General features: G+C 47.7%; 2 protein-coding genes across 7 annotated transcripts in view; one reads left to right on the forward strand and one right to left on the reverse strand.

Annotated features, from left to right (window-relative positions):
• The window catches only part of SERGEF (secretion regulating guanine nucleotide exchange factor), a 236204-nt gene extending 228908 nt beyond the window's left edge, over window positions 1–7296 (forward strand). For 3 of the 6 annotated variants that reach the window (XM_012780647.2, XM_012780652.2, XM_012780649.2), the window contains one exon: window positions 6931–7296. In XM_012780647.2, coding sequence (XP_012636101.1) covers window positions 6931–7259 — 329 coding nt within the window. In that variant the 3' untranslated portion in view covers window positions 7260–7296. The remainder of the gene's footprint in view (window positions 1–6930) is intronic. The other 3 variants (XR_012918959.1, XR_012918958.1, XR_012918957.1) reach the window with 2 other exon arrangements.
• A 5670-nt stretch (window positions 7297–12966) lies between these two features.
• KCNC1 (potassium voltage-gated channel subfamily C member 1) overlaps window positions 12967–14179 on the reverse strand; it is a 45342-nt gene continuing 44129 nt past the window's right edge. Inside the window, exon 4 of the mRNA XM_012780654.3 lies at window positions 12967–13475. Within this exon, the coding sequence (XP_012636108.1) occupies window positions 13411–13475 (65 nt within the window). The 3' untranslated portion in view covers window positions 12967–13410. The remainder of the gene's footprint in view (window positions 13476–14179) is intronic.

Consider the following 14179-nt stretch of genomic DNA (forward strand, 5'->3'; position numbering starts at 1 on the left):
GGGAGGACCTAGACCAGGCTGTGTTTTTGTCTGATCTCCCCCACCCCCAAGGCTAGAGGCCTCAGCGTAAAGCATAAAGTCACTGTTGCAGTTGTCCTGGCAAGAGGTGAGGGCCTGAACCCCTTTTTCTATTTTAAAGTTGCCATCTAGACCCAAAGCACTTCAGGAGGCCTGAATTCTGGGTTCCTCACTCACCATTTCTAGCTGCCAGGAAGCTGTGAGCTTGGGTGGCCAGACACCCAGAACTGTTTCCCCAAATCACCCTGGTCCAAGGCCAGCTCCATCTATTCTAACATGTACCAGCTTCCTGAATCCAGAACTTTCCTCTCTGTGGGGGTGCTCAAACTCACCCTTCCTCTCTCTTAGCCTGGTGTTGCAGAAGAGCATCCCTGACGGAAGTCTAGGCTGTGCAAGCTCTTGGACAGGAGGAGACATCTGACCCTTAGCTGCCTGACCCTCGTGCCGTCCCTTCCTCCTTTTCACACCACCCAGCAGCCCGAGCTCGCAGGCCCAGTGAGGTTCCTGCTCCTCTGCACGGTGTCTCTCTGACCAGCTGCAGCTCTGGCCTTCCATCACTGATCTTGTCCCCACACAGGTGGCCTGTTACTGTGTACCTTTCCTTAATTACCCAGGAAGCAGTGTTTTGCTAGGGAGAAGAGTATAACAGCAGAAGAGGGGCTGGAGCCAGACTGTCTGGGTTGGAATCCAGCTCAACTTCTTGCCAGCTGTGTTGCCTTGCACAGTTCATGTCACCTCTCTGCAAAATGGGGATAATATTAGATTGCACCTCAGAGGCTTGTTGTGAGGATTCAGTGAATTAGTACTTGTAAAGTGCTTATCACAGGGCCTGGTACACACTGAGTAGTCAGTGATTCTGTTACCATTTTTACATGCTTCGGAACTAGTGAAGGATCCTGAGATTAAGAGTCCTAGATTCTAGTCCTGACTAGAATGGCTGTGTAACCACAGGTAAGTTATTTTACCTCTCTGAGCCTAGTAATCTCAACTGTAAAAGGTAGGTAGTAACACTTCAGAGGGTTGCTAGGGGAATTAAGGTGGCATTTGTGTGAAATTGAGAAGCACTGTCCCTAGGTTGCAACCCTTGTCCTCATGGTCAGAGGTCATGGCTCTAGTTCCAGCCATCACATCTACATTCCAGTGACAGGATGGAGGAGGGATGAAGAAGGCATATCTAGCTGTCTTTCAAGGAAATTTTCCATAAGCTATACTATTACAGAACATTTCAGTTTGAACCTCATTGGTCACACCCAGCTGCAAGAAAGGTTGGGAAATATGTCCTTATTCCATAGTGCAAGGGACAACCAGGAGGCTATGCACACATGCTCAGGTGTTTGTTCCTCCTTGGCAAGGCCCTCCAGCAGAAATGCTGCCCCCTCCCTAGCATTGGGCTGCAGTCCCAGCACCATAAGGCTTTATGAGGACCCAGGTTGCCAAGAAGCTCAGGCAGGTGCCACAAGGCCTGAACAGATTTGGGTATTATGTCCAGCTTGTGCCAGCGACCCTGCCTGAGGTTCCACTGCCTGCAGGTCTCTTAGGCTGATGCAGGCGTGGTGGGCTGTGAGCACCATTACTTGTCATGGCCCAGACTGAGGCCTGTGAGCAGGGGGCCTGAACTCCAAGGGGAGAGGGAATCCCTCTGTAAATATGGGGCTCCCCACCCAAGGTTCAGCCGTGTGCCCCTGGACCACTCAATCTCCATCAACCAGGTAGGATTTCAGTGTCCTTGAGCACCTGGTAAGTGCCAGGCACACTGCAGAGAGCTGTCAAACCAGGAATCATCTTCTAACTTACCTATTTTGAAAGCTGGATGTCCCACATTCCAGTTTGCTTAGGGAGAGGCTTTCTGTAGGCCACTCTCCCTCCTCTCTCACATGTTGTCTACATGAGAACAGTCCACACAGTAGTATCTTGCTGAGTCCAGAGTCCAGGGGCCTGGCTGTCTTCACTGTGCCCCTGAAAAGGTGGTCCTAAGTGAGATTGAGGAGTGTATGAAAACTATTCTAAAATGCTGGAGGAGTTCATTACTGAAGATGTCCTCTTTGAGTCCTTCTATTATTAACCCTTTGCACTCGGATGTTGAGTGTCGATAATGTCAAGTGGATAATAAGAAAAAAGCAAGTGAGTGCAAAGGGTTAAAGGGATAACCAATCCTTTGCTTTCTGAGTTCAGCAGCCTAGTTTTTTTCTATAGGAGGAAAGTGTTTGGAAACCCCAAACTTCTTGTCATTCCACCTTGGGCCTTCCTATTGGCTGCTGCCTTTCCCTCTGCTCCGTGTCTTTGCCACTGGTGTGGCTTCTCTTCCTGCCATGGGCTGCTTCCCACGTGGGTTTGAGCTGTCACCATGTGTCAGGCACTGTGCTGGTGCATTAATCCTCCTCCTGGCAACCCTGTGAAGTAGGTGGGGACCTAAGTCCCATATTCGCACAGCTGTGTGGTAACAGGGGACCCAGGACAGCATGGCAGAGTCCACAGCACATAGTATATATTATGTATGTATCAGGGTCAGCACACTATGATCAAATCTGACCTGCGGCCTGTTTTTGTATAACACTGCAAGGTAAAAATGGTTTTTAAAGGGATGTAAAAAATAATATGAGACAGAGACCTGATATGGCCCTTAAGACTGAGATCTTTCCTATCTGCCCTTTAGACAATAAATTTATCAAGCCCTGGTGTCTAATACGCAGAGCCACACTGCCTGGGTTCTAGAGCCTCAGTTGTATCATGTGGAAAAGAAGAATAATCTATAAAACGTGCCTGCCTCACATGGTTGTTAGAATTATATGAGATAAAGCATAGAAAGCACCTCACCCTGGGTAAGCTTTCTTCGGAAGTATTGCGGAAGATATTTCTGGGCCTTTGCCAGGCTTCTCGACCCAGTGGGCATGAAAGTCTTGGCTCTAGGTCTCGGCTACCCTGGCCCTGAGCATGGCTTCCTCAGAGCGTGTTCCCTTTGGCAGGAGGAGAAGGACCTGCCAGATGCCCATTGTGCCACATCCTGCTGGTAGGTCAGTTCTGCCTTCCTCCCGCCCCCATCCCTGCTGACGGTCAGCTGGTGCCACTCACCAGGGCTGGGCACAAAGCCCACACCAGGTGCCCATTAGGCCTGAAGGTACCAAGCCTCTTCCACTCTCCCCATTTCATGCTTCAGATCCACCTGGCTGCAGCTCCTGCTTCACTGCAGGAGATGTGGCCTGGGGTTCATCCTCTCTGTGTGCGCTTCCTCATTCGCAGGCCAAACGGGCAGACATCTGTGTTTCCCCAGACCCAAGGTTTTGGCCAGTGATGCCTTCCTACTAGGGAAGAGGAAAGGGAAGGGTAATCCCGGGGCCCAGTCAGCCTCCCTCTCTTGAAAGAGTGGTCTGCAAAACAGATTTTCAGTACATAAGGAGTTAAATGTAAAGATTTAAAAATTCAAATCATTGAAAAATCAAAAAGACTATTTTCCAATCTAGATAGGGATAGGCTTTCAATTCTTATAAGCAGTGGAAGCAATTATAACATAAAAGATCAATAAATTTTACTACATAGAACCATAAACTTATCAAAAGATTTAAAACAAAATTTTATATCAAACTGAGAAAAAATATTAATGCCAAATATGGCAGAGAAATAATACCCTTAAAATAAAAATCTTTAAAACAACAAAGCTCTTAATAGGTAATAACAGCAATAACTAATGTTTATGTAGTACTATATGCCAGGCACTGTTCTATGTATTTTGCACGTATTTTACTTACTCATCTAATCCTTGTAAACAATTCTATGAGAAAGGTACTACAGTAGCATTATCCTCATTTAGCAGATGAGGAAACTGAGAGGCTAAATGACTCTTACTGAGTGCCCACAGTGACACAGTTAATGAATGGTGACACTGGAATTTGAACCAAGTTCATCTGGCTCTTGAGTCTGACATTTAAACTCTTCTATACTAACCAGGAAAAAGATACAAAGCGAACAGTACACAAAACAGGAAATATAAATATCTGAGAAACATTAAGTATTATTTTAATTTCAATGGTAGTCAAAAAAGTACAAATTAATAAAACAATGTGACACCATTATTGTCTTTAGATTAGAAAGATTTTTAAACATTATAACACTAAAAAATACTGTCTGGAGTGAGACAGAGACTCCCACAGATTGCTGAAGTTACATTCAAGTGGCCTTTCTGAAAACTATTCTGGCAGTACTAAAACAGTACTCAGAAGCCTCAAAAATGTCTATACCCTTTGACCAGGAATTCCCATTCTAAATATCTAATTTGAGAAAATAATTAGGGAGATAGACAAAGACTCATGCATAAAGATGTTCACAGCAATGCTATGCAAAATAATGAAAAATTAGAGACAACCTACATATCTGATAATAGGATACAGGTTAAGTAAATTGTTTAATCTCCATAATGGGCAATTAGGCAGCCATTAGAAATAAATATGTATAACAAAAGACACCATAAACAAAGTGAGAGACACACCACAGACTTCTGGGAGAAGACACATGCAATGCACATAACAACAAAGAATTATATAAACAAAAGAATACGCAAAGAAAACTTACAAATCAATAAGGAAAAGGCAAACAACCAAAGAACAAGACAGGCAAAGAATGTAAATAGGCAGTTAACAGAAGAGGCAACTTAAATGGCTAATAAACATAAAGCACTACTCTGTCTCACTAGTAGTCAGGGAAATACAAACTAATTACGTACTTATCAGAATAGCAAGAGTCAAAAGGCAAAGATACAGGGAAACAAATTCATATTTATTGCTGATGGGAACATAAATGACGACAGCCATTGGAGAGCTATTTGGCTGTACTTATTAAAATTCAACATGCAGTTCCCCTATGAGTCACATACACTACTAGGGATTGCCCTGTCCAAACACCAGTTTGTACAAGGAGACATGTTCAAAGATGGTCACTGCAGCACTGTCTATAATGGCAACCATATTAGTATTGTGTAATATTATTACATATTATATTTTAAATTGTATAATAAAATAACAACAATGATAATTAGAACTGTCCATCAGAAAGGACATGAATAAGTGAAATATGATTAATGATAATAGGATACTATACACAGTTAACATAACTGAACCAGATCTGTAACTACCCGCTCAGATGAACTTCAAAACCAAGGCTGAGTGTGAAGAGCAAGTGGCAAAAATGATGCTATTTATGTAAATCTTTAAAACAAACTAAAAATACCGCACTAAATATCACGTATTTGACACATGTATGTAGAAAAATGTAAAACAAGCGTGAAAGTAATGTATACCAAGTTCAAGAGAGCGGCTGCTTCTGGGAAGGAGGCAGGCCAGAAGGATGAGTGGGGGAGGTTGGGCCTTCAGCTGTGTCTTAATGATCTTTTTAAGGGAAGGGGTGAAGCAAATGTGGCAGAATGTTAGCCAGTGTTCTAGATCTAAGTGGGGATGTGTGCCTTCTGTTAAATTATTTTCTGTACTTTTCTGCATATTGAGCTATTTCAAAATTTCAAGCAAATTATTTTTAATAGACTTTTTGAATAATTTACAGTTCCACGGAGAAATGTTTGCGTTATAATGTTAAGGGATAAAAGCAGTACAAAAATATACCCAAATATTTATAAATTTCACAAATTAAAGTTTGAAAGAGATCCCCAAAATACTCATAGTAGTGGGCAAGAGTCTGCAAGTTTGCTTTTCTTTACACATCCATGTTTTCCATTGTCTTTCTTTTTCTTTCTTCCTTTCCTTATGCCATGAAGATATATTGCTTTTATATCTAGAAAAAATATTGTTTAAAACAACCACAGAAAAATGTGGGAGAGTATAGACCCCAGGAGAGGGTCCAAAACCTAGGAAGAGGGGCCATGATGCAGTGGAAGTGTCATGGACTGTCGGGGTTACCTGGGCTTGCGTGCTGGCTTGGCCACTTTCTGGCTGTATGACTCTGAGCTTATTCATTCTTTTATCTATTCAACAAATACCTATTGAGTACCAACTGTGTACCAGGCACTGTGGTAGAGATAGAGCAGTGAGCAAAACACACATGCTTCTTCCGCCCCCACGGAGTGCACAACCTAGTGAAGAGGGGATAATAAACAGAGCACCACATAGATCATATGCCACTACTGAGTGCACGGTCCTCGTGAGGGAAAGCACAAGGGCAGTGCCAAGAATCTAACTGGATTGGGTAGCCAGAGAACCTGGCCTCTGAGTGTCAGTTAAACTGGAATCAAAAGGATGAGGAGGTCTGGGAACCCAGTAACGTGAGGACTTTGAGAAAAAGGAAAGCCCTACAGGGCACAGTTAAGGCACTGAAAGAAAGCCAGGGTTCTGGCTGAGATGAGGTGGAGGGGGGGAGTTGAGCAAGGAGAGGCCAGGAAGATTGTCAGGGGCCAGATCACTCAGGGCCTCATGGGCCAAGGTTATGCCTCCTTAGGGACCATGGGAAGTCATTGAAGGGTTTTAAGCAGCAGGGTGATGCGTGATTAGATTTGTAATTGTCAGAGATCACCCTGATGCTCTCCCAAGATCAGAGTGGATGGTGAGCAGCCCGGTTAGTTAGTTGACAAGGCAGCAGAGAGGGAGAGACATGGGGAAAGACTGGAGATATTTTTGGAGGCATAGTCAGCAGGTCTTGGTGATGGATTGTCTGTGGAGGGTGACCATGAGGAAAGTGCCAAGGAGGAATGCTGGGTGTGGGGCATGAACAGCTGTGGTTGGTGGGAATGGGAAACGCTGGGGTGGGAGGGCAGCAGGGGTGGAGGCAGGGACAGTGAGCCATTGCCAAGTGTCCCGGAGCTCTGGCAGCTTCGTGGGTGCGGGAACTGGGGTTTATGATGATGCCTGTGTGCTCAGCATGAGTACTTCGGCCTGCTATCCAAACCTCTTCTACAGCAGTCTTCCCTCTCCTTCGCAGGTGGGGCCTGTTACTCTTGGGGCTGGAATGAGCATGGCATGTGTGGAGATGGCACCGAAGCCAACATCTGGGCCCCGAAGCCCGTGCAGGCTCTGCGGTCATCACCAGGACTCCTTGTGGGCTGTGGAGCTGGCCACTCCCTGGCCCTTTGCCAACTGCCAGCGCACCCTGCACCAGGCCAGGATCCCAAGGTCACCTGCCTTTACCCAGATGCCACCGAGGACACTGAATCTCAGGAAACCACAGACAAAGAGAGAAACTGGAAGGGAAGACAATCAGAAATTGCAACCCAAAGCCAATCTGACAGGTCCGGAAATAGGGGACTGTGATAAAGAACCTTTAATAAAGTGGCTTTTCCCACCAAAACGTTCCAGAGAATTGCTCTGTTGGGTTGTGGGCTTGGGCTAACCGCAAACCAGAATGATGGGAGGCTGCCTGCCCTGTGTTTGGGGCTCATGGAGACAGACATCTTTTCTACTCACCAGGTGAGAACGAGGGGTTAGGTCCTCACCACAGGACAGGACACGGAAAGCTAAAACACCAGCAGGAAGACTCCAGTCTGTCTCTACCAGGTGGAGACAGAAAAGCCAGCCCTAGACAGAGGGTTCCAAGCCACGCTTACCACAGCCACGGGCCTCTCCAGGCATTTCATTCTCTCAGGGCCAGAACCAGTTTGCTGGTCCAAGGATATTGAGGTTCCCTGATTGGATGGCAGGATTCTTGGACAGGAAAGAGCGCTTGCCTTTGTGACTAGGCCAAGGAAAAAGGTTCTGGAGTACAGGTAGAAGGTAGTAGAAATGAGGAAGTGGAGGAAGAGTTAAGACTTCTGGGAAGACCTAGTAAGGAAACCCTTGGGACAGAAAAAGAGTCTAGAACCTATGAAACTCAGAACATTTATGTCTTCATCTGAGTCATCCAAGACTCTGGAGCCCATGTGCATGACTGTAATTGCCAAGCTGTGCAGTTTCAGATGAGAGACAGACTACAGCGTAGGAAGGGGAGTCTATAGGGATAGCAGTGTCAGAGATGCTAACCCCTAACATCTGCCCCCCCAGGCCCTAGCCTCTGCAGGAGGAGAGATGGGGACCAGGCCACAGTGGCAATTGTGGCTCTGGGGGACATAGCACCTTTCTCTCTGCTGTGATTGGCAACAGATCCTTGGCCAAAGGACCTCAGAGAGTGTATCTTCCCCAGAGGACTGTGTGCAGTGTTACCTGCTAGGTAGCCTGGGTCTGTGGCCACTCCCATACTGCCTGCCTTTTGTGCCTCGGGAGAGTTCGGGTCTGGGGCTAGGCTCCAGTGGCTTTACTGTTACAGAATCCCAGGACATCAAAGCTGGAGGACCTTAAATGACCATCTAGCCTAGTGGCCTTCAAAGTGGCCTTCAAAGTGGCCTTCAAAGCATCTTTTAGAGCCCTAGAAGTCTCCTGGGAACTCAGTGGCCACCTTGTGGACTGTGGATAAACAAGGCCAAGTAGACAGAGGTCTGGTTCCCCACCCCTACCTCATTCCAAGCAGCTTTAGTGTTATCTGTATATTAAATATATTGTGCCTCACATAAGATTCTGTTTGACAAGGGGTCTTTGAGAATGTTTAAAACCAGCAACCTTATCCAACATTTTTATTGTTCATCTCCATCTCAAGGCCATACACCTCACTCCCAGTCCAGGGTGCTAACTGGGGAGTGACCCAGACAGGGCCCTGAGCCAGACAGGAGTGGGATGGAGAGTAGCCCTGGGACCAGCAGTGGATTCCGTTCCAGAGAGTAGAGATGAGGACAATCCTGAACTCCCCAGTCCTGAACCTAAGAGACCACCCACAGCCGTAGGCTAACCTTGAACATGATGCATGGAGTCCTCCCAATATCGCACCTTGGAGACATGGCTGCCCTGGCCGGCAGAAACCTGTGTCCTTCACCTCCCAGAACCAAGAGAGGCCAGTGCAACCTTCCAGCACTTTTGGAATGGGAAGAAGGATATCTCTGTGCACTCTGACCTGGTCTTGCCAAGGTAACCAACCCCACAGAGCTGGAGCAATTGGATGGCTAAGAGATGACCCACACAAGCCCAAGGTTCCTGGCCCCTACCATGGCCCTATGGGCTGGTGGGGTGCACATCATAGGCCAGAAGGTCCTCAGGCCCACACCTCCTAGGTGGTTCCTACTCACAGAGAACTGACACACTGTCTCATGAGGTTGCAGTGCAGAGCTCCCTCCCGCTTCTTTCAGCACCTGCTGGGAGAAACAAAAATCCCAAGTCCTCCCTTGCTGTGTCCTACTGCCTCTCCCAAGACCTCCTTGTGGGTGCCAGAAAGGAGTGTCTCAGGGCTCCTTCCCAGCCTAAAACAGGATCAGGTGGTGCATCAGCCCTCAGCCCTTTGATCCAGACCCTCAGACTCTCAGAACTGAGTCAAACTCTTTTTGGAAGCAGGCAGTGCAAAGATAATCCACACGTGGAAAATGGGTGGCTCTCGGCACTAGAAGACACCATAGACCATCCCGTCGCCTCAAGTTCCTCCACTGAAAGTGGCAGAAGGGCTCTCTCCAAGGCACTTCCCTGTCCGATCTGAGGTGTGGCTGAAAGCACTCATCGGATGGTGAGTGAGGTGTTCACGGTGTCTCCCAGACTTTTTTCTGGACACCGTGGTTGCTACTGGTCATTCCCAGACTTTGTAGATATCCAAGCCTCTCATTCCTAATAGACCATGAACTCTTTTGAGAGTAAGGGACCAAGTCTTAGTCAATTCTGGAACTCCTTCACCAAGGATGGGTACTGGTACAGAGGAAATGCCTAATAAATGTAATGAATGAACTTGTCAGTATACCCTTAGAGTCACCATGGGGTGGGCAGGTTAAATGAGTGGGCTCAATGATCCCCTTGTCCCTACCCACCCTCTGCTGTTAGCCCTTTTACATATGTTTGAAAACTATGCTGTGATATCATAACCATTTGATGGCCAATTAATGACAATATCATTCACCTGGTTAGCTAATGATCTGTAGGCGCTACAGCTATTTGAGAAAATGCCCACTCATTTTTAAAAATTATTTTTTCCTGATCAACTAAGCCAATTAGTCTTTATATTCCTCCTGTGTGAGAAGGAAGAAAGGGAAGAGAGGAGGAAGCCTGCCTCATTGTGTGTTCACAGGTCTTTGGCCTGGCCCCAGGAGTGATGGTTTAAGGTCAAGTTCATACCAGATATGGATGGGATGTTTCCATCCCTACCTACCACACTCTCCCTTCCTGATCACAAACACCCCTTCTTCCCTTGACAACCCCCTACTCTTGGCCCCGATGGGTTGTGAGGCCCATCAGACCGTGGTGAGATTGTGCTTAGAATGTTAAATCCAGGCATCCACTTATGGCTGAAGTGACTTGGTGATAAATTGAAATTGGGAGTTGGTGAGTTAGTGAGGAAATGGTGGGAGTGTTAAAGGGAGGTCCCAGGTCCTAAGGTGCATGTGTGCAACCGCTGCAAGTTCACAATTTGAGAGTGACTGGAGCACAGAGGGAGGGGGTGGAAGTGGGAGGGCCTTGTAAGCCAATGGAAGGAGATGAAACTTCATTCTTAGAGCAATGGGAGCTTGAGAGGGAGGTCCAGCTGTATGTGTGAGAGGCTTGGGGCAGGACGTGGCTCCTTGTGTCATACTCATGGTACTTCATGAAGGAGGGTGGGAGGCCAGGTCCTGAGGATCCAGGGACTTAGGACCAGCAACTCTAGTGTTCCTATCAATTCCACCCATAAGGGTCAGCCCCAGGAAGGCCTAAGTTGCTTGAGACAGCTCCACCTGAGCTCTGGAGTCAGACCACCTGGGTTAAAAATCCTAGCTTCATTATTCATTGGCTTTGGGCCATTATTTAACCTCTCTGCACCTGTTCTCTTGCCTCTGAATGGGGCTATTGAATTATTGTGAGCTATCATTAGACAGCATTTGCAAGTTGCCTGCATATAGTAGGTGTTCAATGCAGTAGGTGTTAAATCTCTTTACCCTTTAGCTGCTCTGTCCCTGAAAACCCATATTCCAAATGGCTTTGTGTTGAGTCCCACTGTGAGTCCACCAAAGGCACTTCCTTACTGGTGCAGCACTAGATAGAGTGAACATCACTCTCCCTGCTTGGCTTGCACATCCTGACACTTCTGAGTGACTGTGACAGCCCTGGTAGAGGCCCTAGGCTTGGGCAGAGGGCTTACCGTACTCACCGCTCCACTGCCCCCACCCCTGGATTCCTGAACTGCTCAGGAATCGAGGAAGTCCAGGCAAAGGCTTGGAGGGGATGAGAAACTATTAGATGACAATTTGACACTCACCTTGAGCCTCCCCCGCACCATCTGATCATTGACTCCGGCCATGCTGGGAGGTGCCAAGGGAACTGAAATCAGGGAAGATTTGCACTCACTTACTTGTGGCTCTGGGCAAGTCACTCCCCTCTCTGGACCTCATTTCCTCATTTGTAAAATGTTCAGAGGTTGGCTGTCATGACCACTAGGGACTCTTTCCACTTGAACATGCCTAGAGTTTCTAGTGGCTAGGAAAAGAATTGGAACCCCAGTCCTCCACTCTATCACCAAAACCAGGTGAACAACCCAAGCCACTCAAGATCCCTAGGAGAGGGCTCTACCCTTCCAAGATGCCTCCAGGCTGAGAGAGGGTATTTCATGAAGTGGTCCATGAGACTGGACCCAGCAAAGGCACAGCTGGGTAGAACACCCAGATCTGACAGACCCTAACCCCTGGCTCCAGCAAATTCAAGAATGGCCCTAGGAGGGAAGTGACCCTGCCCGGGACACTGGGAGCTCTGACATGGCCAGCTTCAAGGACTCATCAATATGGCATGACTCACAGAGAAGTTTCCATGTCAGGTGAACCCCCTAGAGGATGTGCTGGTCTTATGTCAGGTTCTTGTGTGCCCCATGCCTTCTGAAAGCTGCTTCCCTCCCCTAACCCAATAGGATCTGCAGTCCGAGGGGCTACCTTGCCCAGCCAACCTGCAGAGGGCAGCTTCTTCCTTGGGGCCTGACTTGCCCCCTGCAAGAGGACAGCAAGCACCTTAAGGTGGCTCCTTGAGACCAGAGTAGCCAGGGCCCAGGCTTCCCCCAGCCCAGCCACAAGGGACCAGAGGCCCTGGACAGAATCACGACACTGCCTGAAGGCAATAAAAACCCAAATCCGTGCTTCATCTCAAAAGTCAGCTTTTTATTATTGGGGGCCAGGGCCCAGGGAGGGAAAGTTGTTGAGCTAAAGCATCATTGCTCTCTTTCCAGGAAATGTTGTGAGCTGCAGTGAAAGCTCGAGATGTTGCATTTTTTTTTCAACTCAAGCATGTGTTTTTCAAAAATATCATCCTTCCCCCCTACCCCACTAATTTTAGAATCAGACCAAAGCCAAGCTACTGTCCTCTGTTTCTGTTGGGAAAATACTATATTTATTCGAGATGCAGAAGTGTGTCTCTGCAAACCTCCGATTGCTTCAGGAAAACAAATCTGCTTTAGACTATACAGAAACCATGATACAAAATTTATTTCATGCTAGAATCGCTTTGCATAACATTGGGCATGCAGTTTTTTACTCTGAAGTACTAAATTGCATACAATGCCAGGTTGTGCCTTGGTAAAGGTGGAGGAGGGTGCTCCTCCCATGGTCCTGATCTTTATCCTGGTTTTAAAGTAACACTTGGAAAATCCATACGGTGTTGATTATCTACTATGAACAATTTGTTATGAAAGTTGGTCACACTGGATCTACACACCGGTAAGATGAGAGAATCAACCTAGACTAGCCGCTGTCAGGGGTCTTGCGGAGACGTCCGCTGGGTCACAAGCATGCCAGACAGAGAGGGAAGAAGGCAGCAGTGCGAGTTTCCACGATTCTATTTGGAGCAAAGTTCCAGTTTCCGCGTGAGAGATGAGCTATGAAGGTGAGGTCAATATGACCGATGACTGACCGACTGCCCTTTTTGGAACCTTTTCTCTCGATCTTGTGTACAAAAAGGGAAGCAATTCATTCCCCATCCCCCCTCCCCCGCCCCCCACCCCCAAAAATGCACAGGTTTCTACCGAGCGCCATTACAGTTTGGCTCCAACGATGTGTGTAAAATTAAAGAGCTTTGAAAGAAAATAGAGAACTTTCGCTTTTTCTTTCTGTTATTGTTGTTTAGGGTAATCATACAGTTGCAGGGGGGGTGGTGGGTTTGGTTTGCTGGGTTTTCTGTTTAACTTCATGCAAGTCATGCTAAGGAGCCCCATCCACCTCCCCCCTCCAAATAAAATTTTAAAAAATGAAAAGAAGGAAACGAAATCCTCTACGGTCAGTTACCATTTGGCCGTAGGAAAAGCTACGTCCGTCCTAGTACAATGCCTGGGCCACTCGGACTCGTCCGGCAAACCTGCATGGCGTGAATTTACTCTGTCCGAGGGTGAGGAGGGGCTGCAGGTCCACCCAGATGCTTATTAGCCACCAGTGTCCTCGGCCAAGCCGCCTGGTCAAGTCACTCTCACAGCCTCTGTCGGCATATACTTAGCAATGACAGGGCTTTCTTTGCAAAGATCTGTATGTAAAGAATACAATTAACACTTGAGCTTCTCTTCTTGGCTTTCCCATCCCGCTTGGTACTTAGTTTTTAAGGAAGGAGGAGGAAAGACAGAACAGCCGCATGCAGAGGCAGGCAGATTCTTCTCCAGCTGGCTCGCTTTTCCCATGCAGTGCGCCAGCCCAGCACGCCTTTCTCTCCCTCCTGGGGAACGGGCGAGCCCCTACTTCTCCTGCTCTGCACATCACCTCAACACCTGCATGGCTTATGGCTCGGAATTAGTATGAGAAAAGTAAGTCCTCGGCGGCTGTTAGGGCTCCACGAGAGCAGGGTCGGATGGATGTGAGGGGGTACACTTCACCCTCGGCACCCCCAAAAGACTGGCACCTAAACCTCTGCGGGACTGGAGGATGGGTGTCACCTGTGGACAGTGGTTGCTGTGGGCTCCCTAACCCCTTCAGGGAGCCAGGGCTTCTCCTGTCCCACGCTCCCTGGGCTTCTGGCAGCACAGTAAAGAGACTCTGCTCTCTGATCTTTTGGGTCACACAGATGGATCCAACATTCAAGATGAAGGAGCCAGGCAGCCCATGAGACTTTACTGAGCAGGGCATAGCCACCTGCTTTCTCCCTACTCCTCAGGGCGGCCCCTGCTGTGGGGCATGCTAGCACCTCCTCCTGGGACAAAGCCAGCTGCCGCGGGGATCTAGGACCCTCCTCGAGGC

The sequence above is a fragment of the Microcebus murinus genome, chromosome 4 (genome assembly GCF_040939455.1).
Source record: "Microcebus murinus isolate Inina chromosome 4, M.murinus_Inina_mat1.0, whole genome shotgun sequence".
NCBI lineage: Eukaryota > Metazoa > Chordata > Mammalia > Primates > Cheirogaleidae > Microcebus > Microcebus murinus.